The sequence below is a fragment of the Blennius ocellaris genome, assembly GCF_963422515.1.
Source record: "Blennius ocellaris genome assembly, chromosome: 3".
Classification (NCBI taxonomy): Eukaryota; Metazoa; Chordata; class Actinopteri; order Blenniiformes; family Blenniidae; genus Blennius; species Blennius ocellaris.
In genome coordinates this window covers 21,476,941-21,501,465 of record NC_137652.1, presented here as the reverse complement: position 1 = coordinate 21,501,465, position 24,525 = coordinate 21,476,941, and the positions used below count along the sequence as shown (strand labels likewise).

The window sequence follows — 24,525 nt, the reverse complement described above, 5'->3', positions numbered from 1 at the left end:
GCAAATCCCACATTGTGAAATGATCCTGCTGATACATTTCTCACGTATGGCTTCAAGAAAAGGGGCGATAGGATGTCAATTATAGTTTAAATAATCAGACAATTTCATAATGGCATTTTTAATTTGATATTTAGAAATACGGTTGATCAAATGTTTCAGCTTGTCTTGCTGTTTGTTTTCACACAATGATTTATATCTATTTCACTGGGGTTTTTCAATGTAGAAATTAAAAGACACATTTTATGAGTCAATAAATCCGTCATAATATTACAAATATGAAGTGTGTGATAGAAGCAGGTGGTGGTCTCCCACTGCCAACATCCACACACAGCTGCTACTGAACCATGTCAGACTCATCATCCACTAAATCTCTGTCAGCGTAAACACATTATCAGTTTTCACACAGTGGCACTGTCAGCATTTGTCTGTTTTTATTAGCATTGGCTGTGCGAACATCAGCGCTCGTAATTATAATCACATTAGGAATTAGTAATGTTTCAATGGGCACTGGTGAGAATTGTGAACTTTAGCATTAGCTAAAGCCGTTGTCCTAATGTTCACCATATCAATAAACCTCCGGGTCCCTTATCCTGAACCAACACATTCCTGAACATCAATAGCATTACCAACTTTTTAGTTTCTTTAAAATGAATTATTATGAGTTAATAACAACTACAGGACACATAATATATTTGATAAAATTTTATATTTTTTTGCCGTACACTGGTGCCATGTGGTGATCAGGATGAGGCTACAGGATTGATAAAGCTTTCCAAGGCCTTCAGCAAGAAATGTAGCTGATGTTGACATTTTTTGACAATAGATTATGAAATATAGTGACACTTCAGTCAGTTTTATACTTTGCAACACATTTTTATGATATACAAATTATTACAAATAATTCCTTGTTGTGATTTCTAAGTTGAAAAAGTCATACTTGAAATATATTGTGCGTTGTATTTCCCAGTTTCCAAATATTGGATAGAGTGCCCTATTAAGCGCTTTAATGAGAGTTAGCTTCCCTTTCCAAGAGCTGGATCTGTCTGCATGTTGGTAGTTTATCTCAGCTGTTTTGCCACTATTTTTCATATTATAGAGCATGTTTATGTCACTTCATTTGTATTTTTTTTTCTTACATGCTCAAAATCAAATATCAAAATCAACAGTTTGCAACAATCAACCAAAGGTACTTCACCAAACAATCAATAAGTAACATCAGAACAATATCAATATAATGATGGTGAATGTCCCAAAAGGAGTAGGAACAAGTAGAACTTATTAAATCCCACCCCTTTTTTTCATATATACATAGCTTAACTTAAACATGTTAGAAGTATTATATCAATACTAATCCATCCATCCCTAGAAACGTGGCCAGTCCATCACAGACAGTCACACTCACACCTAATGTGTTATTTAGAGTCAACAACATGCAAACTGTAGAGAAACGCTACAAATACATGTGGAGGTAATGAGCTGAACTGTGCTGAAACTGAGTAAATGTATCACTGCCACACTGTAACAATACGTGTGTGTTCATCAAGACAGATTTATATGAGCGAGGTTAGTAAATGTAAATCCCACTACATCTTGGAAGAATTGACTCGTCATACCACCATGCTTTCTTCCCTTTCAAGAGGTTGTTTTTTTTTTTTTTTTTTTCCCCCAGCTACATGAAGGGGACTTTAAAAAATGCATGATTTCATGGTGCAATGTGCCACACAAACTGCTGCATATTAAACGGCATCGCTGCCCACAAACCAGACAGGTCGTTTGACTCCGACCGTTATCAAGCAGCGCCCGTGAAGAGCTCCTCACCTCTGTCACTGTCATATAGATAGGCAAACTTCTCCCACTTGTAGTATTCCACTAATGAGACAAGCGGCCCCTTGATGTCCGGCCTCATTTGGAGCACGAACTGATTCATTCCTTCTGCCGGGAAGGAAGGCGTGATGAAGGAGACGTGGAGCGTCTCGCAGAAGGACGTGATGGTGTTGACCGACTTCTTGTCGTAAAAGCCAAAAATGGCGTAGACGCCCCGGGAGAACTGGGAACAAACTAGGAGGGGGAAAAGAGAAGAGTTTTTAATAAAACTTTGAACAGAGAGGATCAAACTGCGTGACGGGCATTAATCGGGCAGGCTTCAGGTCAAATCCTGGGAGATGAAAGAGGGTGTGCGTTCCTCCGCTCGACACCTCTGATCATACTTACCTTTAGCTCTCTGTAATGACACTTAGGCTTTAATGCAGCGCAGGATCAGAATAATTCACTGTATGTCTGATTATGTGGTCTACTGTCTCGAAAGTCCTCCTTTTCTCAACCGAAAGCTGCGAGTCAGACAATCACCTAAACCAACGCCTTCTGTAAATCTGTCAATCCTGCCATGCAGCAAGAATATAACACAAACATCAGCAAATATTTCAGTCATCACTGGTTTCAGATTTTTGAGCTTTGGCTAAACTCCACTCCCTCAGTAACTGTTGCTAACATATTGAAATGGCAGTTGCCAGAGTAGAAATCACAACGCAACAGCCGCTGGACGGCCCAGTGCTTAGCCACCTAGCGCACGTGATTAGCGTGCCGACGTTGATCCCACCGGCTAACGTCTAGCGAGGTGGCTAGCTCCTCGCTGCTGGCATTATGTGATTGATATTATACAACTAGATTGCTGAGATTATACAAGACATGGTCTCACTTTGCAACAAATGTAGATGTCCTTGTTTAAAGTTGCGTTGAGCGTGTGTGTGGTCTGCCACAGCTCCATCCAGAGGAGACGGTTGTCCAGGTTTTGTTTGGGTTTTGGAAATGTGAGAAAGTAAACCTTGTTGTTTATCCTTTCAGGAATCCTTGTACTTACCAATGACCATTTCTCGTTTTACCATTATTTGCTTCTTAAATGACCCAAATAACCAGAAAACAACAAACGTGCCGGCTGTAATGCTTCTCTATGGAACCGAGAATGTTTGTCCCATTCCGGGCAGTTGGTCGTTGAATGTTATTGACTTGTTTGCATTTGGGGGTGGGGCTAAAGCCAAAGGTCAGTTAGCTGTAAAACATCTGTTACATCTTCTCTTAAGAAGAAGATTGTAAAAGTGTACAAACTGAATACATTTTTAGTGTTTCTGCTGGAATATTGTCCATCTACTGAGGTTTGTCAATTAATGCGTCTCAACCTTCACTCAGCCTGACATGGTGAAGATGTGAGACGATAACAAAGCTTGTCACCATGATGAGCTCAACAATCTGCTTCACTTCACTTATTGAAGCTTTTAAAGCTTCAGGAAGTTTCTGGAAGAATCTGGATACACAAAACAGGGAAGCGAAGTGTTAAATGCTTCAGTGAAAGAGACAGTTAAAGATTAAGATTAAAGGCCTCTAATGTGCTGTTATACACTCGATATATCCTGAGGCCAATGTTTGAAATAATTGAAAAAAAATGTTTTTGTTTAACCAGCATCGATAAACTTTGTGTACAAAGCAACGGTTTAGAACATTTGAAGAAGGAAGCAGAAGACAGAAGACATGATAATAAATCAAAACAATGATAAAGCTGTAGGACAAAGGCCTCGTCCCTCGTTTCATTCATTCATTACTGTTTCTACACAAATTTCCACATATTTGATATCTTCATACAGATTTCATGTTCATGTCTACCTTCACATGGCTTGTCTGTGGTGAGTTTTCACGGGCAGTTTGCTTCATTTAGCTGTTTTGTTACTGTATTTATTCCCTCGTTAACCACCTACAACATAAACAGTTGGGCCGTGGTCTTTGGGTCCTCCGATCACACTCCCTCATACAACTCAGGCCACTTAAATAGCATGGTGAAGTCAAAAAAATTAATTAATTCATTATATTACATTCTGTATAGTCAAACCAGATGTTATTCTCCTATCCTCCGTGTGGTTGGTCTCTACGTCTTTGTCTTGCGATGCATTCAGTCTTTGACCCACTTTTCACTTGTTCCCAGTTGCTCGTCTGGTTCGAGTTGAGGTTCGCTCACACGTCCACAAATGCATCGCTCTTACATTAAAATCACACCAAACATCTAGCCTTTGGTCCACTTATGCTACGTAAATAGGTCAAGCATGTTTTATATGTATTCATAGCTGCCTGACTTGCTCAAGGGCGATCATACGACATTTATGTTCTTTCCTATGTTAAGTCCTCGGGCTTGTCATTTGCAACTCAATGTTTCAGTTCATCCCTCACTCTAAGAGTTTGATTGTTTGATTTCTGACCAGGGAAGTGATGACTTTCTGTCAGGATTTACCTCCAGCACTCAGTATTTTTTTTCCCACTGTGCCACAGCATGGCTGCAGACTCAGACGACCTCCTGAAGCTAAAAGTATGAGGGCCAGTCTTTGTTTTCTTCAAAGTCCAGGATTTTGGCAGCACTGAAGATCTTTAAGTGCTGCAATCAAAATTAATTTAGCTCTGTCTGACGGGGAGCTCAGTGTGGTGTTCAGCACTTTTCAGATGTCACTGTTACCAGCACATTCAGTAACGAGAACTCAGTGCAACAAGTGATCTTTATTTTTGCTTCCTTTTTTCCTTTCCAGAAAAGGTGTTTCGGGCAAGCGGCGACCCAGAGGTTAGAGAGACGGACTTGGGATTGGACGTTCCAATCCCACAACAACAGTGAGTATTCATTGGACACACACAGGAAACTGCATTTGGTGCTTTGGCTCTTTAAATACTAATTGTACTTTGGTATATTGCCATAATTTCATTGCTCAGGCACATTCTAGGCCCTCCGCTATTTCTATCCAGCATTGGAATAAGCACAGATTAAAACCAGGTTGTAAGTCAGTGGGACAGTGTTTACTGGTTAATTTAAGGGAGTGATGGTGTGGATTCATGATGGCTCACTCAAGTCTGTAATAGTATATTCTGCAATTTTATGTAATGGCAAAATGTGAAATGTAAACGAACGTAATTTATACAGAACATTTTTACTGCTTCAGCAGTTTCAAAGTGCTTTCCACTCTGTCTCAGTCAGCCATTCACACACACACACACACACACACACACACACACACACACACACACACACACACACACACACACACACACACACACACACACACACACACACACACACGCACACACACACACACACACACACACACACACACACACACACACACACCTCCATTGGGAGCAACTTGGAGGGCAGAATCTTGCTCAAGGACACTTTGCCATATGGACAGCGTGAGAAGGAGGATCAAACCTACAACACTGTGGTTGGAAGAGGATCCGTTCGACTACCAAACTGTTGATCTACATTATAAAGCAGTGCAATCTGTGCAACTTCATGATTCAATGCAAAAAGGTGACAGTTGATGACACTGTCCTTTTCTTCATGTCCGACATGTTGACTGTCACACAAAATCAATGTATTCACGGTCCTGAACCACATTTCACTCGCTCACTCTTCCACTGTCTGATAACACACAACAGCATTGAACCGTGACGTAAGAAGCACCTTTAAATAAATCGCTAAAAGAAATCCTTCATGACAATAGTTACTTCTTTGAGAGGGTTATTTTCCCAATTACCAATAATACAAAGTGAGTATCACGTTTCCATTTGTCGTATTTTCACAATGTTTACAAAGCGTTATTAATATTATAGTGTTGGTGTGATGGATTGGCTGCTATTTGGGTTTGAAAAAAAATTACATTTGACACAAAATTATATTTTAAGAGATGACGCAAACATGTCAATGGCCAGTTGTAATAAAATGTTCTATTGCATGACAACGCAAGGAAGACAATGGAAGAAGACTGCGCGTTCAGCGTGGGACACACACATGCAGATCAAGTTTGTGCTCATTTCAACACTTCCAAACTTTAGCCGTTTGGAAGCCCAAAAAGTTTTTGTGTGTTGTCCTATTTCAGTTCTTTAATAATTTGCTGAAGAAGCAGGTCAACAAAAAAGGTGTTCATCTTTGGACTTCTCTTCACATTGCGTGAAGGCAGCGTGCAGGAGATGGCACAAAAATGGTGAAGTGGTCTACATATGGGAGGAGATATGGATACAATCGCAGATCGGTTTAGCTGCAACATCTTTCTATTTGTGGCTCTTTGTGCTGCTTCGCAGTGGCCTATTTACCCCACTAAAGGGCATTAAAAGAACATACGCTTGTCCTCCTTGCTTGAGGAGGGATCAGTGCTTTGTGGGCATACAGAAGAAATACTGTTATATTAAAGGGAAAGTCAACGGTTTTCAGGAGGTGTACTGAGGCCCAGGGCTGGTGGCTTGAGCCTCACTTTGCCTTCTCCGAGTCTTTGGGCAAGACAATGAAGCACAAACCGTTCTCAACTGTGTGTGGAAAGCTTGTGTTGCCATAATTGCTGTGTCATTCAGTGAATGTGATCAGTCATGTAAAAACCCGACGAGAATGTGAATGCTTGGGAATGTGATAAAAACGAACACCTCGTCTTCACCACGGGAAACTCAGAGTTATCGGGGAAACTCGTTTTTGAATGTCTTTGGACTGTAGATTTCCACTCAAGAAACATTAAGGCTTGTGCAGACTGCAATTTTAACAATCTTACAGGTTTACAGCGAGTCACACCATACGGCACAAATCTAATTACGTGAAGTTTGCCGTGAGCAGGTTGTACAATGAAAATATAAGCTGAATCACAGCCTTCGACGACATGATTCGATGTGATTGCACAAGAATAACACGTCATCCACCTAAACATGAATGAAGCCTCAAAACTTTCTTCATTTTTGGGGGGTCGTTTAGTGTGCGGCTCCACTGTATCCACAAAGTTTTTATCCCGGCTCCCAAGGTGGAAAGATTCTTTCATGGTTGTTAATCCCTCCTGCAGAGACTGCACATTGTTGTAAATAGTTCCTTCTCCTCATGTGCCTGTAAACAAACATGGCAGCACCGTAGTGGTACGACTAGCGGTTCGTCCACATTGGTAGTTTAGTAGTTGAGACTCTACACTGATAGCATCTAATTTGTCAACAGTCCAGGTTTTATTGATTTTGTTCCCGTTTATAGCGTATTTTTCTCTGCACACATCATGTGTGGTTTCATTACAAAAACCTGTGGCAGCGCCCCCTGTGGCCCAGCATACTAACGACATCGTTGTCATTGTGTCTGGTGCTGCAGTGGAAATGCACCACTTTTTTTTTTTTTTTAACGGATTAGGTGTTGTCATATGAAATTTTGTCGCGAAAACAAGGCCTTAAGCAGGTTGTCTTTTGTCCCAACACCCTGACGAATGGCCGTAATGAACCGGTCTCACAGTGCGACATCGGGCTAAAAATTTAGAGCCAAGACCAAATGTATGGCCACAATTCTCCGCTATCTTTTGTCTGAGACGGACGGAAATCACAGTCTGTAGTGGCCTTAAGGGGAAGTAAAAACTGGATAAATGGAAGCCCTCCAAGTTGATGATTGTTGTTGCTGCAATGAAAAGAGTGTTACCAGTACCTCACCATGCAGTCAGCAATCTATTTATATTCTATGTGTGGGCTCTAATGTGATTGAAGGTTGTAGTCCGAACTGAGATAGCTCTGTCAAATCTAACATTGGCCTAATGTGTCTTACACAAACTTTAACAAGCATTTCCTCCAATTAAAGAGGTGCAAGAGACACTTCGGCTGTCATGTGGAACTTTCATGTGCTCCTATAGACGAATGAAAACGCTGAGTGTTGCAGAGGACAGCTGAAGGTCTGTCGTGATTTGCGATAAAGAGACCTACAGGCAGCAGCAGCACAGTGACCACAGCTTTAATTTAACAAAGTCTGTGAGGGTAAAAGGACGCAACATCACTGAAGCTGCAGGGGGATCTGGACAGAAACATTCAGCCTCAGAAACACAAAATATAGCCACAATGTTTCAGAGAGGTTCACGTGGTTGTGTCTAAAGCAAGTTCCCCAATATCATAAAACACAAATTCTCAAAATGCTGCATGTTTGACTCCAGACTGAATTTCGACTGCTCCCCTCCTCATTTTGCAGCTGAAAGCCAACAGTTATATTTGCTAACCAGTCCGGTATGGAAAGAAAAGAAGGATTTCATGTGCAAGAAGAACACAATGCTCTTATCCATACAGACAATTGTCCATACAGACAATTCCTTCATTTAATGTCCTTACCAAACACAACCATTTAACACATTTTGTCTAAATAAAGTTGATGAAACTGTGTATTCAATTGTATCGCGCATTTCAGTGACAATTCAAAGTGACCCGGACCCAACAAGCAATCTCTGGTCTCCTTGGAATGCGAGGTCTCACAGAGGAAGAGGATGTGAAGTAGTCTGGTCCAATCAATGAGCCATGTTTCTTCTTTGCTTCCTCTGTGGTTAGTGTTTGGTTAGGGCAGCAGCGCCCCCAACGTACAGCTGTTGTAATTGCATGACATTTTTCCGGAGGTTTGATCCTGTCCGATATGAATCCACAGTAACCCTGTGATTAATCTGATTACAACTGTCATCATTTGTAATCAGATTAATCATTTATCTACTGTGCATCATCAGATGCACAAATGAATTGTTATTCAAAGGTCGACAAGCTTTCTATTCTCACTGTAGCTGCTGTACAAAATGTCCATGTTTTTCTGCAATGATTCACATATCTGTGAAGTAAATAAGATGCAGTTTGTAGCAGGAGTGTAGAGGGAGTCTCACTGCTTTCACAGTATAGTGCTCTTAAATAGCAAAACTCTGAGCCTCAGGCCATCATTACATCATGTTCAGACGAGGCTGCCTGTGTGTTTGTGTGTGTGTGTGTGTGTGTGTGTGTGTGTGTGTGTGTGTGTGTGTGTGTGCGGCCCCTTGTTCCTGTTGCTGCTACGCTTTGCTCAAATTAAACCAACAAAATCTCTGCAACGTTGAATACATAAATAAGTGAGGACACTTCTGATGATTCATGTAATTGTGTCAAAAAATGTCACCACACATAATACAATGAAAATGGTTCTACATGTAATTTTCAGAACGCTTCGAAGAGCCAATACAGGGGAACCAAAGAGCCACATGTGGGCCTCTGGTCTCAGGACAGATTAAAAGAGAAAACTTACAGCAGTTGGTGACAGCGAAGCTGTTGGCCACCTCCAGGTTGTCTATGTGTGGAGTCAGTCTGAAGTCTGCCATTCCAAACTGGACCATACCAACTCTGAAAGCACTGTATTCTTGATCTGCACCCCTGGGGAACAAACCACCTGAGAAGAACAAGCAGACAGAAGCAAAAAAGCTGTCGTCAAACAGAATATGGTTAAATGTACTACATCACATAAACTATTTGTTTCAAAGTGTGATTCTGTACTTTAGCAATCAATCGATTCACAGTTAGGCAACTGCTTCATGTGCTTTGTTCAAGATAATTGTGGAAAAGTTTCAATACAATAGAATGACAACAGTGTGTTTCGTCCAAAATGGTGGTTTATTTTCATGAGTCACCTGAAAAAAAGAAAGAATTAATGATCTGTTCTGTTGTTTCTGTGATGCGTCATAATTTGATGAAGCTTGAATAAGACATCAGGCAGAAGACCTTCGAAGAGCGGGAGTCACTTGTGTATTGTCGCTGCTCAAATCCCAACAGACAGTGAGGACAGTGATGCAATCGATGCGCCGCAAAGTGACAGAAATAGATCTGACACTGAAACATCTGCTTCAGTTTGTGCATTAAACCTCCAGAGCTGAGAAGTGCAGTGCTAATAAGACAATCTGCTGTAAATTCACAGATATTTGGAGACTTTTCTTATTGAAATCATATGATTAGAGATGGTTTCTGATGACGTGTAGAAAACACAGACTCCATAAACTTGAATAGCACAACCAAAATGGCTAAAATGGGGAAAATTTGCAAAAACCAGAAGATATGTGGGGAGAAAAAAAACTGCTAAAATAGCTTTGAGAAACCCTAAACGGACTGGGACGTTTAAAAGAAAGAAAGAAAGAAAAAACCTTAACAAACAAAACTGCGTAAAAAAGGCAAAATGGTTAAAACAGCAAAAATGTCAAAATTGTCTAAAATGCTGAAAAAGAAGGTAGAAACCTCTAAAATCAGGTACAAATTAGCTGAACCTGTAATGAAATGTTTACCATCCTAAATTGTAACTGAAACTTCATAAATGTGACATGAGATACAGTTTATATTCATATATAAAAACACAAAAATACATTAAACTCTACGAGTTGTGTTTGCCTCATTTTGTCAGTTAAATGTGTTTTATGGCTCCAGTTAAATTTGAATTTGGTGAGAAAAGTGTCTCCTCTACTCATAAAGCTGCAGACCTCTGGAATAGACCAACACCTGTTATATTAATCTGTTCAACCTATCCCCCCCCCCCCCCCCAAAGATCAAGTTGCTGAGATATTTACAGGCAATACAGTTAAAAGCTGCGTGATGACCCAGCAGATACTCACAAGGGACTCTGTTTACAATCCATCTTTTTTTTATTTTTTACTTCCCCACAATCTACATCACATGTGCATTGGAGAAGAAAAGGAAAGAAAAAAAAAAAAGATCCATTTTGTAACTGGAACCTTGGCTCAGCTGCAGTGGTGTGGTGGAGCTGGCAGAATGGGGTCAGTGTGTTTGCCCTGAGTGTTGAGGCTGAAGCCGAGGCAGCGAGGTCCAGTGTAGTCGCCTGCAGTGAAGCAGAATGATGTGACTGGCATGTCTTCACGTGTATCGCTGGAAACAAGGCCACTATTAATAATCGAACTGACCAACATCGTAGTCCTCCTGTTACACCAGCTCCTGCTGTCTGCTGTCAGACTCATCAATCATTTACTGTATTTCAAACCCTCAAAAAATTGTTTTTATATTAGATACCGAAACAAAAATGCTCAAGAAAGGAGCAGATAGAAGTGACACCAATATATTGTAGCTCCTTTTCCAATCATTTGCTCTGATTCTTACAGTTAACATACAATGATCCCCATTTTTGCCATTAGAAAATGTTGATTATTGTGTAAAACTTTTAATGAAGAAAACCAAAATCTAATCTTTAAATTGTTTTGTTTAATACAGATTTAACAGGAAAAATGCACGAGTCTGAAGGTCGATACTACGACTTGCGCAAACGATACCAATACATTGATTTTGCTTCAGAATCCATGACATTTCTTCCCAGCAGTTCGGCCACACAGTCGCATTAATGTCTGTGAACATGCAGCCCGATAAACGTGTGTTGTGGTAAATTAAATATGATCAAATGTGTGTGTTGGAACAGCTGTAAAAAGGAACACGGTCGAGCAATAAATCGATATCCTGCCACAACAAAAGCACAAAACCTGTGGAGGAGTTAATGAGTTTCTCATGACTTCAGCCAAAGTGTGTGAAAGCTTCAACAGTCAAGATGGTTCTGGTGTCTTTACACCATCTAAGGTATGAACCTCATACAATCATCGCCGATGAACAAGTGCGCACGCCCTCTAAATGTTCACATAAGCAAATCTAAACCCACACAGTCCCTGCACAGTGTGTGAGAGGAGCAGTAGTTTTAAAATGAAAATCCACTTCAGTCTGGTGTGAAGAGCCACAGCTCTGATATTCAGCCTCCTACTTCACACTGCAGTACAAATTCATCCTAAACACCATCTGCACACAACTGTTAAAAAGTCCCACATTCCACTTGTGCATCAACCGCTTTCTTATTTCTCAGTGGAAAATTATATTGTCGCATCAGCTGCATCCAGGCGCTTGTTTACACCACTTTCTAGAGTAAAAACATTCAGTTTTCTTTAGATTTTGGTTTGACATGACAAAAAAAAAAACCCAGAAATGGCTTCAAGCCTTTACTACACCTTCATCTGGATCACAGGTGGAGACAAAATCCATCACAGTTTAATGGAGCTTGAATGTTTACAAGGGATTATTCTTTGTGTGTTTGTGTGCGTGCAGGGATGGTTGTATAACAAACCCACAGCACCAACTAGTGGTCTGGCATGCAAATAATTTTTGATGACTTCACAAAACAAAAAGCAAAACTGTTGCAAATGTTTTTTTCTTTTCTAGTAAACAGGGCCTAAACAAGTGCCCCTTTGTCTTTCAGAGTGACGCTGCACAAAGACAAACTGGTAAACAACAGGTTCAAGAACGTGACGCACAGAAATCTTGTTGTTCCATAACAAACTGCTTCCTCACTTTGGTCTCGTGCTACTAGAGCAGAGTCATCGTCAGTCCACTGGGAAAAACCAGTACAGTGTAACTGTGGTGGGGATTGAACAGTGACTCCACGTCACCCAACGATCAGACTGGCTCTCCTTTGATTCATCCAAATGTTCAAATACAACCAGTCCTGTGTTCAACACTTGAATACATTCAAGTCCATTCATTCATATGTAAAAAGGCAAGTTTCCTTCTGGAAAGCTCACCAGTCCATCGCAGGGCAAACGGTGGTCACACACTCACACATACACGGGTGGATTGACTTTCAATGTTAAGGCTGGCAGTTTAACCTCCATCTCACCCTTCCCCTGCCTTGAAATGTCTTTGCTCAAGAGAATTACTAATGTTCAACTATCATTAATGGCAGCGAGCAGCTTTGTTATGTAAATGGCTCAGCAAAGACTGACGATGAAAAGATTGATGAAATGATGAATATAACAAAGTGAGAGAGGTTGATCGATCATCCCAGATACTCACGATTGACTGCCTTAGCTTTCTCAGGCTTCATTTACACTGAAACATTTTCAAATGAATGCTGCATTTTGGGCGTGCGTTTATACAACAATGGTGCTCGGAGCCAATGAGAAAAGGGAACCCCTCCAGAGTGTCATGACTCCCAGTCCATATTCTCCGGGGACTTGGTAGTTTTATTGTAATAACGATCCAACTTATTCGTCCGTCCATACGAATGTCCGTGAACTCTCAATGTTAATGTTTATAGCAGACTGGTCCACTGTGTGTAGATTCGGGAGCACTAGTTTTCCTTGTTTGGTCCTCTTTCAGGCAGCCTGGAGGTGAGAGCGGCTGACATGGGAATGGATATTTGTTGAACCCGTTGCCGACAGGTTTTCCACTGAGCGAGGCTCCTGACCTCCATCAGGTGCTGCACCACGTAACCCTCAGCTTCTAGCAACTCGGCTGCCATAAAGGAGCAGTTAACATACAAATTAACTGTGAACGGGGTGGCTTAAATGCAGAGAAGTAGAGTGTCCAACATAGCATAAAGGTACTATCCTTTCAGCTTGTACTTAACAGTTAAGCTGCCACCGAACAATTCAATTAAATGCACTTTAGTTCATGTGGTTGACTGTTGACAGTATTAGTGTTTGTCTGTTGTTCAGGCCACTGTTTATCCTCTGTCCATTTCATTGTGTCGCTTGTATAAAATATTGCGGTGTAAAAAAAAAAAAAAAATTCCAAGTCTACTTCTTTCTAGAATTTGCTGGTTATATAGGGGAGTCTGAGGAATCCCACAGCTTATTTTTAGACGTTTGGATTTCAAATTGACCTTCGAGGATTTACATGCATACCTACAGGAATTTGAGTCCTTCCTAAACCACAGTGATCGATGTTCATCACGACACCCGAACATTTGCTCGACAAGCACACGGACAGAGTTGTGGTTTGCTGACGAAGCTTTTCGGTCTTGATGTGACCCAAGAGATTTCTCAGGTTACTCAGGCGCTAGAAATATCTTGGCGCATCGGACAAACCGCTTCAGTTGCCCCCTCCCTGGTTTTGTCTGAGTTTTTGTTTGAGTTGAATAGATCAACCAATTCCTAAAAGGCTGGGGTCGGTATTTAAACGTAATAAAATTATTCATGCGATGGTTTGAGAACATCATGAACTGTACATTTTCTTTCACAGTAGAACCATAAACAACTCAAGGTCAGCTCATTTTCAATTCAGTAGCAGCAACATGTCTTAAAATGCTGTTTTTCGTCTTATAGCTTCCTGGAGCTTCTTGGAATCAATCAGTCTAAATATCTGAGGAGTGAAAAGACTGTCAGAGTTTTAGGCAATAAATGTTTTCGAGCTGCTCTACAGTATGTGAGGAAATCAAACGTCTCGGGAGAGTCGAAGTGTTTATGGAAGCAAACATCGATTTCAGATTTAATCTTACTTTTAATCTGGTGGTCCCTTTCCAGGTATTTGGTCTCTGTACATCGACTAAAGTGCGCCTTTTCTGTCTAATAACAAGCTGTCATAACCATGGATCAGTTTAATTAAAATTTTTATTCTTTGGTCCAAAGAAGACACTTTATTTCTTCTCCTTGGAGTTTCTTTAGGATCGTACGGTGAGCTGTGGGCTTGTTGTCATGAACTCATACATAGTTTTTTTATTTTTTATTGCAGTGCTGCCTGGGGGCACAGTACGGCGCTCAGTTGCATTAAATACTGACCTTTGGTCTGTTCTCTTGAGCACACGGAGTTCTCCAGACTCTGCTATGGACTGTTTTTTGTTTTTTATTTAATTTGATTGTTTCCCCATTCATTTCTCCCTGCGTTACCTTCAGAGAACTCCCTCAAGGACAATTCCTTTCACAGTCATGTTACTGTCTTTCTAAAGCAACTAATCTAATCCCATCTTAAGCAACACTGTAGGACTTGATGCCAACTACGTATCCCGGTGAGGTTAAGTCATAACTGCTTATTCACTGTATAATTATCCAAGACAATTTGTTAGTTAAATGCCTAACTCGGCTTTACAATTATTTTAAAATGACATGTCTCAATTTGAACCAGAACGATAATCTATTCCTGCTGGTATTACTCATAATAATGATTCAGCCCGCCAACCAAACCCATTGCATCTATTTTTATGTCATCCGAAAATCATGTCTGACTTCATCACATACGACTGGGATCCATCAAGCTGAGCTCAGGTGGGACAGTGGGCGGCTTAAGTCATGCAGACACAGCAATTTTTTATTAATCAGGTAGACTGCGTCAAAATGCACTGCAGCTTTTTGTTCAGGATTAATCCTCGCAGCTCTGCTCGCCGTGCTCGGGTCGTGTTGTTTGACGAACTGGCTGGTGACAGTGGGACTGCTGACGGTGAACAGAGAATCTGTGTGGATCGTTTATGTGACAAACTGAAGTACTGCTCTACACAAAGACACAAGTTGAACCCAGACGGCTCTTTAAAGACACGTCTTTCTAGACTTTTCCTGAGAACTCATTGGTTTGTATCGTGAGGTTGGGATCCCCTCGATAGCAACCTGAGTGTCATGCTGAATTGTTCCGAGTGAGGAAGAACCCCAAATGGTCTATTTAGTTTACATGGAGTTTAAATTTGGTGAGTTTTTTCAAAGACACACAAGTCTGGTCCAACTCTTCTAGACAAAAAAAAAAAATGACCGTTATAAAACCGTTTCTTCTGACTATGTGTTAATATATTTACAAATCTACCCTGCCTGCTATTGTTTAATGTTAAAATTAGATTGTTTTTTTTAATGTTAAACAAGAATTGATCTATAAAAATGAATGTATTTTTGTTTTTGAAGAGTTTCGGTCCCAAACTGCTGCAGATCACCTCTTAAAGTCTAGATAGAAACCAACGAATGCAGCAGGTGTTCAATTCCTCAGGGGCCGTATTAGAAATGGCCTACTTTATTGTGACATATGCTAATTGGGGTAAAATGCAGCAGGTACAGAAACACAAGTTTGAGCATCAGAAATGGATCAAAAATGGTTTGGATGTTGTGATGAGTCTCAAACAGCAGAATGTGCCTCTGCTCTCTGTTTTGGACACAGACACAGTTTTTATTTTCCTATTTTTGTGGATTATTGACACTTGGCAGGACTATGAATTAGTACATGAGCCCGACCAGCTGGTATCGTGTGCCCACCAAAAAGAACTAAGGTATCAGGAGACTGTAAAGAGCTTTCACAGAACGGTGACGTGACAGAACCTCATCACGAGGTGTTACTGTCTCTCAGGTAAACGCTCCCATGTGGGAAATGTACGGAACCCTAAATATAGACTCCCTCAGGGTTCGTGGCGAGTCACAACATTCTTCACTGATGCCTTCAAAATACTGAAAACTGCTGCCTGATGTAACATACTTTCGACCAAATGTATTAAAGTGTTATTCATGAAGGATAACTGCATGTCAGGGGTCTGGTGTAGGTGGGTTTGAGTACACGCCGCTTTCTGAACATAATGAGTCACAGTTGAGCGACTCGGTGTGCTGCAATTCAACTTAATTAAAATGTGAAAAAAAATCTCTCACTTCACTCATGATGCTACGTTTCAATGCACCAACTGGGAACACGTTTTGGTTTTTTTTCTCCAAATTATGGCTTTTAGTCTCACTAAATCACAATCCACCAGTTTCCAAACTGCAAAACTGTGATTTCAGCATTTCAAACCGTCTTCAGGTTAGATATATATAAAACCGGATTTTTGGCTTAAATGCAGCAAAAATAATGCAAACTGGAATGTTACTGCATTGTCTCTCCTTCAAGCAGGACGCTTCCATTTCAGTTTCTTCCTCTTCCCAAAATTTTTTTTAAAAAAATCAGCCACATCATCATTACAAGCAGCACAAGGATGAACTTGAATGTGGTGATTCAATATTAATTGCACAAAAGATTTTCGACAAATTATGATGTCCTGTTTTTGGATAATATATGCAGATTGCGACCTGCCAGACGAAGAACATTGAAGTTCACTGAAGTCTGGCTTTGTTGGTCTAGTGAAGGATTCTGTTCTTTTCATTTCTGTGTCATATGAATAACGTTAGAATATAACAATACATTTTTCATGCTGTTGCACAAAATGTGCCAACTGATGATTTGAAGTGTGAATCGTTAAGAGTTCATCTGTAGTTCAGTTTTTCTTTCTACGTATAGGTCTGAAGGTTCCTAGTTCCAGTTACTCATGAATCTATCATCTTATTATCATGTGCAAAGTTCACATGATTTTCCCGCTTGAGAGTAATTTTCATTAACGTTATCATATGACATGTGCATGTAAGCAGCACTTTCGGCTTTGTGAGTCACTTTGTTGATGATTATGTGTCGATTTTTTCCAAATTCTTTTGATACTACAAGAAAAAGGGGAAAAGCCCAGACAACCTGTCCATCCATACCTCTTATACAGAGCGGCAGAGAGCTGAGGCTGAACCTCGGCTGACGACGGAATAACACTGGTGGGCAGCAACATCGTCAATCATATCAAACAACCGATGGCTGTAAATTCTCATCCGCACATTTTGAAACAAATGCTTTAGTGAAGAGCAAAGTACAATTCCAATCATCCTATTTTGGTTTGGTTATTTTCAGACTGGGATGTAGTTCATTTATTTCCGAGTGCATTTTGAGCAAATGAGCATTTCCCAGTGAGATTTGTTCAGTTTGACAGATGGATTTCTTTCCCACTCACCAGCATCAATATTGCAACACAGCGCATGGGATTATGTGCAGCATAAAAAAAAAAAAAGCACTAGGGTAAGCAAGATTATATCATTCTGGTGGTTAAGAAAGTTGGATAGTTGAAATTCTAATGATCCATGTACCCAATTGCTCCCACTTTATTGAGGTCAGGGTTGTGCCACGGTGCTGGAGCCAAAACCCAGATAACAAAGGTTGAAGGCAGGTGACACCCTGACATTCACACGTTCACACTTGTGGGGTCACAGATTCACCCCACGTGCATGTTACTGGATTGAACGTGGAGAAAAACAAAGTAAACTCCACACAGAAACAGCTCAGCCTGGACTGGAACCCGAAAACATTCTGACAATGAAGGGATTAAAGATCCCCAAAGCCCTCTCTCTGAAGACGCGCATGGACCGAAACTGCCGGATCATAAATGTTAATGTGACGCCTGAGGCTGGGAATCGAACACGCCCTCTCGGAGGAGGCTGTCCTCATCATGCCTTGTTTGCCATCCAACATGAAATGGAGCGCAGGAAATCTGTGTGAAAAGCAGGATTTGAATAATCTTTGATTCGCCTGCCTTCAGCAGCAAGCCAACACATGTGCACACACACACACACACACACACACACACACACACACACACACACACACACACACACACACACACACACACACACACACACACACACACACATACACACACTGCACAGATCTGTCAGACGATCACACATGTAGGAACATATTAATATAAGAGATGAAGATGTTGACATGATGGTGCCACTGCAGCTGCAGCAGCAGCAGCAGGAAGAGGAGGAGGAGGAGGAGGAGGAGGAGGAGGAGGAGGAGGAGGAGGCCTCAGCAGCAGCAGCAGCAGGAGGAGGAGGAGGAGGAGGATGGAGGAGGATGGATGGAGGAGAATGGAGGTGAGCGGCCCTCAGCAGCAGGATCACGCACTGATGGAGGGAGGTGAATGGAAACAGAAGCACAACGGGACGACACTGTAAACACACGAATGGTTATGTGGAGAACGACAATAAAAGAGAAATTTAAAAAAAAAAACCCTGTTACCGATCTGGACGCTCGGAGATCCGCACAGCGCCTCGCGCCACAAGAGCGTCACCACAAATAGCAGCTTCATGGTCGCTGTTCGGCTCCACGCAACGCCACAGCAGCTCCTCTCCACCTCCTCCGTCACACGCGCTGCAGGCTCATGGCGGCGCTCCGTCGGCGTGGAGAAGCGGCTCGAGCGGCTCTGCAGATGCCCGGTACCGTGATGCGCGTGCCTCCGCTGCCACTGGACCCCGGGGCGCGCGCCGCGGACTGCCGAGGTGGAATACCGATGAAGCACGAGAACGAGCCGAGAGGAGCCGAGTGACGAGGAGAAGAAGAAGAAGGAGAGAGAGGGAGAGAGGGAGAGAGAGAGAGAAGGAGCGAGAGAGAGAGAGAGAGAGAGAGAGAGAGATTGATAGAGAGAGAGAGAGAGAGAGAGAGAGAGAGAGAGGGAGAGAGAGAGGGAGAGAGAGAGAGAGAGAGAGAGCAGCTGAAAATTGTTTGGTGCTTTTTTTCAAAGCCACATATGAGGACCGTTTATGAGGACCGTTTCCATGACAACGTTTCAAATGTCAACATCTGGTCGGTTAAAGATTATTGTGGCAGACACGTTAACAACGATGTAGTTAGGATGCCATATGCCACGAAACCCCTAATGCAACCACACATTCATGAGTCCAGGGAACAATATGCTCTGAGCGTTAACAAAACATTTAAACAGTTCCCCTGAAAGTGAAGAACGTTTGGCTGATGGGCGGGGCTGGGATACTCAGGATGGACCTGGTCATTTTAAAATAGTCTGAGATCTGTATAAGGTTTATGAAATGACAAAAAATGTGTCAGGCTACTGTAAAATAGGTGATGGTGTGAAGAATATCTATACCTTTTAAATGAAGACCTGTACTCCACAGTTGGACCTCTGTTCAATTTCAATGTTAAAAAAAAAACAAGTGCATGAAAACTGGCCTCCAACTGTTTGTTTGAATACAAACACCCTTGCTTCAATTCTTCATTCATCCTTCTGAACCTGAGTCATTACCAAGGAAGCAACGGAAATTCCACAACAAACGTCATTACGGTTTTTATAAGCACTTGTGTTTTTGACACTGAATTGACGCCATACAGGTTCAGCACCTTGGACAGCTCAATGCACAATCCCCAGGAAACAAAACAGCCGTCGAAATGATAATGGCGGCTAAATTGAATGAGTTTAATTTTGGAACTTTCTTAAACTGCCACATTCAGTGTGGGGAAGTTCCCCCGGATCAATTTTCCTTCTGATGTGCTGAATGAACACTGTATGTTGTTATCAGGTATTTTAATCCTGACAGCATCAACTTGCCAGACATACAAACTTTAGTGTTTATAATTTTTCTGTGTGTAGGAATTGACCAAAAGAAAAACAATGCAGTTCCTGTACTTTCCAAGTCACATTTCTGGTGAAAACACTGAGGCTGCGGTCTGTGGAAGCTTGTGGTTGTAGCGACTCCCTGCAGCTGTCACAAAGTGATGAGTGAATAAACATAGTCATCTTATTTCTTTCTAATCTAATCTAATCAAATTTTGCTTTACCTTTAATCTTCCAGCTCCATGAGGCAAATGTCAAATTTGAATGAGTTAAAGAAGGTCAGAAAATGGCTCATGACTGATTAAGAGAGCAAAACAGCTCAAATAGATAAACGCTTCTAACAGAAGATAAAACGGTTTAATTTTAAAATGTCTCAGCAAAAGGGTCTTTTTTTAAGCGTTTTTTAACGTTACTACCTTCAATAGCCTTGAGAAAACAAACAGCGATCTTTCAGCAGTTTTATACCCACAAATGAGAATAGAAGAGCTTTATTGTCATTACATGTCAAATATCATGAAAACACAGGAACTGCTCCCTTTTAAAATTAATGTAAAAGTAGGCAAATTGCACACATAAATTGAATTATAAGGTAACATGAACAGGATTACATGTGTTAAATGTTGTACAATGTTTAAAAAGGTTTGTTCAGGTTTTTTCAAATGTCTTTTTGAAATGTTCATTCTTTCCACAATTTATCTTTTACCTTCAAGACACACTTGAAGGTAAATATTCATGGACTATATATACATATATATATATATATATATATATATATATATATATATATATATATATATATATATATATATATATATATTCATTTTTCCTGGTTCCTGATGTCAAATGAGTTTGATACAGCTCTTATACGGTGACTAACTCCACCTACACACTCCACCAGCAGACCTCCACTCCTCCGCTGTGCCAAAAACATGAAAACACATTCAGGATAATAATATACATCATATGTTTCTACTCTGAGTCATCAGCCATTTCAAAGGTCTTTTTCAGGTGTGTTTTAAGAAAGATATAATTTGAGCATGTTATGAACATAGAAAGGAACAACAGGAGGGTGAAGATTCCCCTTTCATAGATATATCATTCCCCCACTACAAAACTAAACAATAAAAAAAAAAATGAACTGACTGATTTTTTTAGACGATTTTCAAATTAGCGGTGCTTTATGTCTATCTATCTATCTATCTATCTATCTATCTATCTATCTATCTATCTATCTATCTATCTATCTATCTATCTATCTATCTATCTATCTATCTATCTATCTATCTATCTATCTATCTATCTATCTATCCATCTATCTATCTATCTATCTATCTATCTATCTATCTATCTATCTATCTATCTATCTATCTATCTATCTATCTATCTATCTATCTAGTCTATCAATCTATCTATCTATCTCTCTATCTATCTGATAAACTGGTTGCATAGAAAGAGCTCTGAATTGCAACAATGCTTGTTTGTTTACAGTAATAATTAGAATTGTAATAACAATATCTGAACAGCAGATGTCTCTAAGCTGTCTGACAAAAACGATCATGCTTTGCATAACATAATTTTTGGAGTCAAAGGAGCTTTACCTTCTCACTGTTTTAGAACTAACATGGCTTCACATTGTATATATATATATATATATATATATATATACATATGAAGCTTGAAACAAAAACTATTTTATGATGCATTTCTGAAGTTTCACTTATAATCTTCGACATTTCATTACATTTTCTGCATTTCTGTACTTGATATAATAGTTTCATCCTTATAATCGAGTACTTTTTAGACAATTGTGACATTTTAGAATAGAATAGAATAGAATAGAATAGAATAGAAATACTGTATCAATCCCAGACAGAAACTCCTTTATGAAAGCATTGCTTTATGTAGAAACAATAGAAAGAAAGTTGAATATCAAATAAGACAGGATAAAAAAAGTCTTAGTGGTGACTAATTAAAGCATATTTTTTTAAACTAAATATTTTCTCACTTTCGCATTATATTCATTTTAGAATACTATCTAATTTGTTTTGCACAATGTTTCGGCTGCTCATCACAGTTTTTAAAAGTTCAACGGTTTTATCGTCCCTTTCATCCATTCATCACCAGCCTGCCTCGCTCCCTCATCTTTCCATCCTCCTCTATCTCTCCATCCCTGTCTCACCTCTCCCTCTTGTGTCTCTTCTCATTCAATCACTCTGAGCTATGGCCTCCGTTGCGTCCGCCCCTCGATCATCCATTCATCCTCTTCCTTTCCCCACCATGTTGTCGTCCCATTAATTCATTCTTTCAAATATGCCGTTCTCAGTTTCACATTAATACGAAAACATTTCTTCTGAAGTCTTTTGGTGCTGTAGGTTAGGTGCTGCAGTGAGGAGATCTTCTCTATGAGCTCATTAGATTGACTCGTGCTGAAGCCTGGACACAACTGAAACATCCAGGAGCAGCGCTGGAGACACTGATCTGAGGAGGGTGAATGATCAATTGAGTCACCGAGTCTCTTCCTTCCCAGAGGGCAAATAAGCAGCCAGAGCACGGTCTCACTGGATGATCCAGTCCTGAACGACTTCTTCGTATCAGGAAGTCTGATTCGACTCTTATTATGTAAGAAAGCATCATGACAAAAGTGACGAGCCCCTTTGCTTCTGCTCTTCCTCACTTGGTTTCCCGTCTCTTTTAAAGGAGTTTGACAACTTGTGGCCAGTGAAAATACAGGTGTAAAATCCAGAGACAAGGCTGATACTGCATATTCCTGAAAACCAGGACCGCTTGGAAGGTTTTAAAAGTATGTTTCCTACCTAAACTTCAACTAGACTTTGATTGACCGAAAACAGGTTTCGTGCTGTGATGAAAGATATAGTATGATTTAAAATGTACAACATAGTAGGAAACAAAGATTTTGTTTACAGGAACCAATGTGCTTTGTGTCAAATAAAGAGCCACGTCTTCTTACTAAAATGTAAGCAAACACTGCTTATATACTCTATAAAACAACCTGAAGAAACATTCCAATGTGCATTTTTTTAATTGTTTGTACTCATTATTTTCACGAGTGAGTCAAAAAAAAAAAGGTTTCCAAAAGACATGAAAACAAAGTGATAAAAAGAAACAATGCAGACCAACCATACCTACAAAGTGGTGGAAAATAAAATATCTACAACATTCAGATCAATAAATTCTGTTAGAATGAAAACTGTCACACGTCTTCTCCTGAGCAAAATAATCTTTTATTGCATCTTCCTGAAAAGAACTCATACATATTTTCTAGTGCTGGAAAGGCAAATGTGAAATATAGACCACAGAAATATTATTCCAGAAAAGAGCAGCGAACAAAGTTTAGCAGCTGGCAGAGAAGCTGTTGCTTAAAAACAGTTTGATATAAAGTCAGGAAAGATTCAGCAGCGAGCAAGAACACTTCAACATGCAGAGATCACGTCGAGGAATGCTCTTCAACATTTAGTTATTGTCTGACAAAAGCTCTGTAACACTTTAAGTTAGGAGGTAGAGATTGACCTCGACATGCATAAAACACTAATGTTGTGAACGATGGACTGTAAGGTGCTCTTAAAAGTCCATGACCTGAACAATAAGTGTTTTTCAAAATCTGCGACGGGACTTTCACAACCAATACAAAGTCTCACGAGCTTTGTTAAAGTACAGTGATCTCCATTTTTCCATCAAGCAGCAGCGCTGTCTGATCACAGTGGAAAGAGACACCGTTTATCAAGAGGGACCACTTTGTTCATCGATTTCTTAAGAAACTAGTGATTGTATTAAGTCGTGTTAACTAGTATTAACTGCTGTTAACTCGGGATCCTTCCATGATAAAGTTTGGCTATTTATCCCAAGTTAAAAAGTTGAAATCTATTTTAGTCAAACCCGATTTTCCTTCTGGAGGATCTTGAAGGGGAAAGTTCAGAAGTTGAAGAGGTGGAGCACCGCTCTGTAATAAGCTGATGCAGTTGCTGAAAATGTCAGCTTTTGACCGACTTTGTGGTAAATCGTTCTTGCGATTGTGATGAATGGGAATGAGTGCTGCAAGGTATATGATTTCTGCATGAGAACAGAAGTCATTTTGTTCTCCTTTTAACAACTATTACACCTCCCCTTTATTTGACCAAGGGCAGAGCATTGTGTATTTATCTTGGGAGAGGTCACTGTGCAAATGTATACATAGATTATAAATCAATGCATTCCATGATTTTTATTTCATTTCTTCAGGTCAGGTCCCAAATAGTTCATTAGATCTGATTTTGAATCTATTGCCCAGTTTTCACTTGGTATTTAAATGTAATCTGCATTACGATAATCTTTCTGAAAAAACACGTCACTTGAAGTTGAACTCCTTGATGATGCATTTGCAGCAGTTTCAAGTGCATATTATTAAGACTTGCTGCCATCATGACTGAATTTATATTGTCTTTTTAATACACTAAGACCACAGCAGCTGCAGCAGCATCAGTTCCTTGCTTTGTATCACGTGTGAGTAGCAGGTTATGTTTGCTTGTCAGTCAGAATCAAAAAGTTTTTACAGTATATGTGTGGTTGTTTGATTATTCCAGTGCAGTTTGAGCTTTTGGAAATAGGAATAGATTAAATGGCTGTTCACCTTTCATTTAAGCATTACATCAACACACCTTCAATAAAATAATATGTACAGTAAAATGCTTAAGTCACAATGAATCCATTGAGCCTCGTAAATCAAAAGTTATGTAAAGAAAAGACTGACAGGAACAAATGCTAAAACGACATGAAACATAAAAGAACTAGAACAATGTTTCTACAAGTCCTTC

General features: G+C 40.2%; 1 protein-coding gene across 3 annotated transcripts in view; it reads right to left on the bottom strand.

Moving 5' to 3' along the window:
- Nucleotides 1-18,457, bottom strand: part of LOC308146811 (glutamate receptor 2-like) — a gene marked incomplete at both ends in the record, with an annotated part of 50,937 nt that extends 32,480 nt beyond the window's left edge. For 2 of the 3 annotated variants that reach the window (XM_080518740.1, XM_080518739.1), the window contains 3 exons: nucleotides 1,819-2,058; nucleotides 9,053-9,193; nucleotides 18,388-18,457. In XM_080518740.1, the coding sequence (XP_080374866.1) occupies nucleotides 1,819-2,058; nucleotides 9,053-9,193; nucleotides 18,388-18,457 (451 nt within the window). Of the gene's footprint in view, nucleotides 1-1,818; nucleotides 2,059-9,052; nucleotides 9,194-18,387 lie in introns of those variants that run through there. The other variant, XM_080518741.1, reaches the window with a different exon arrangement.
- Nucleotides 18,458-24,525: the final 6,068 nt, after the last annotated feature.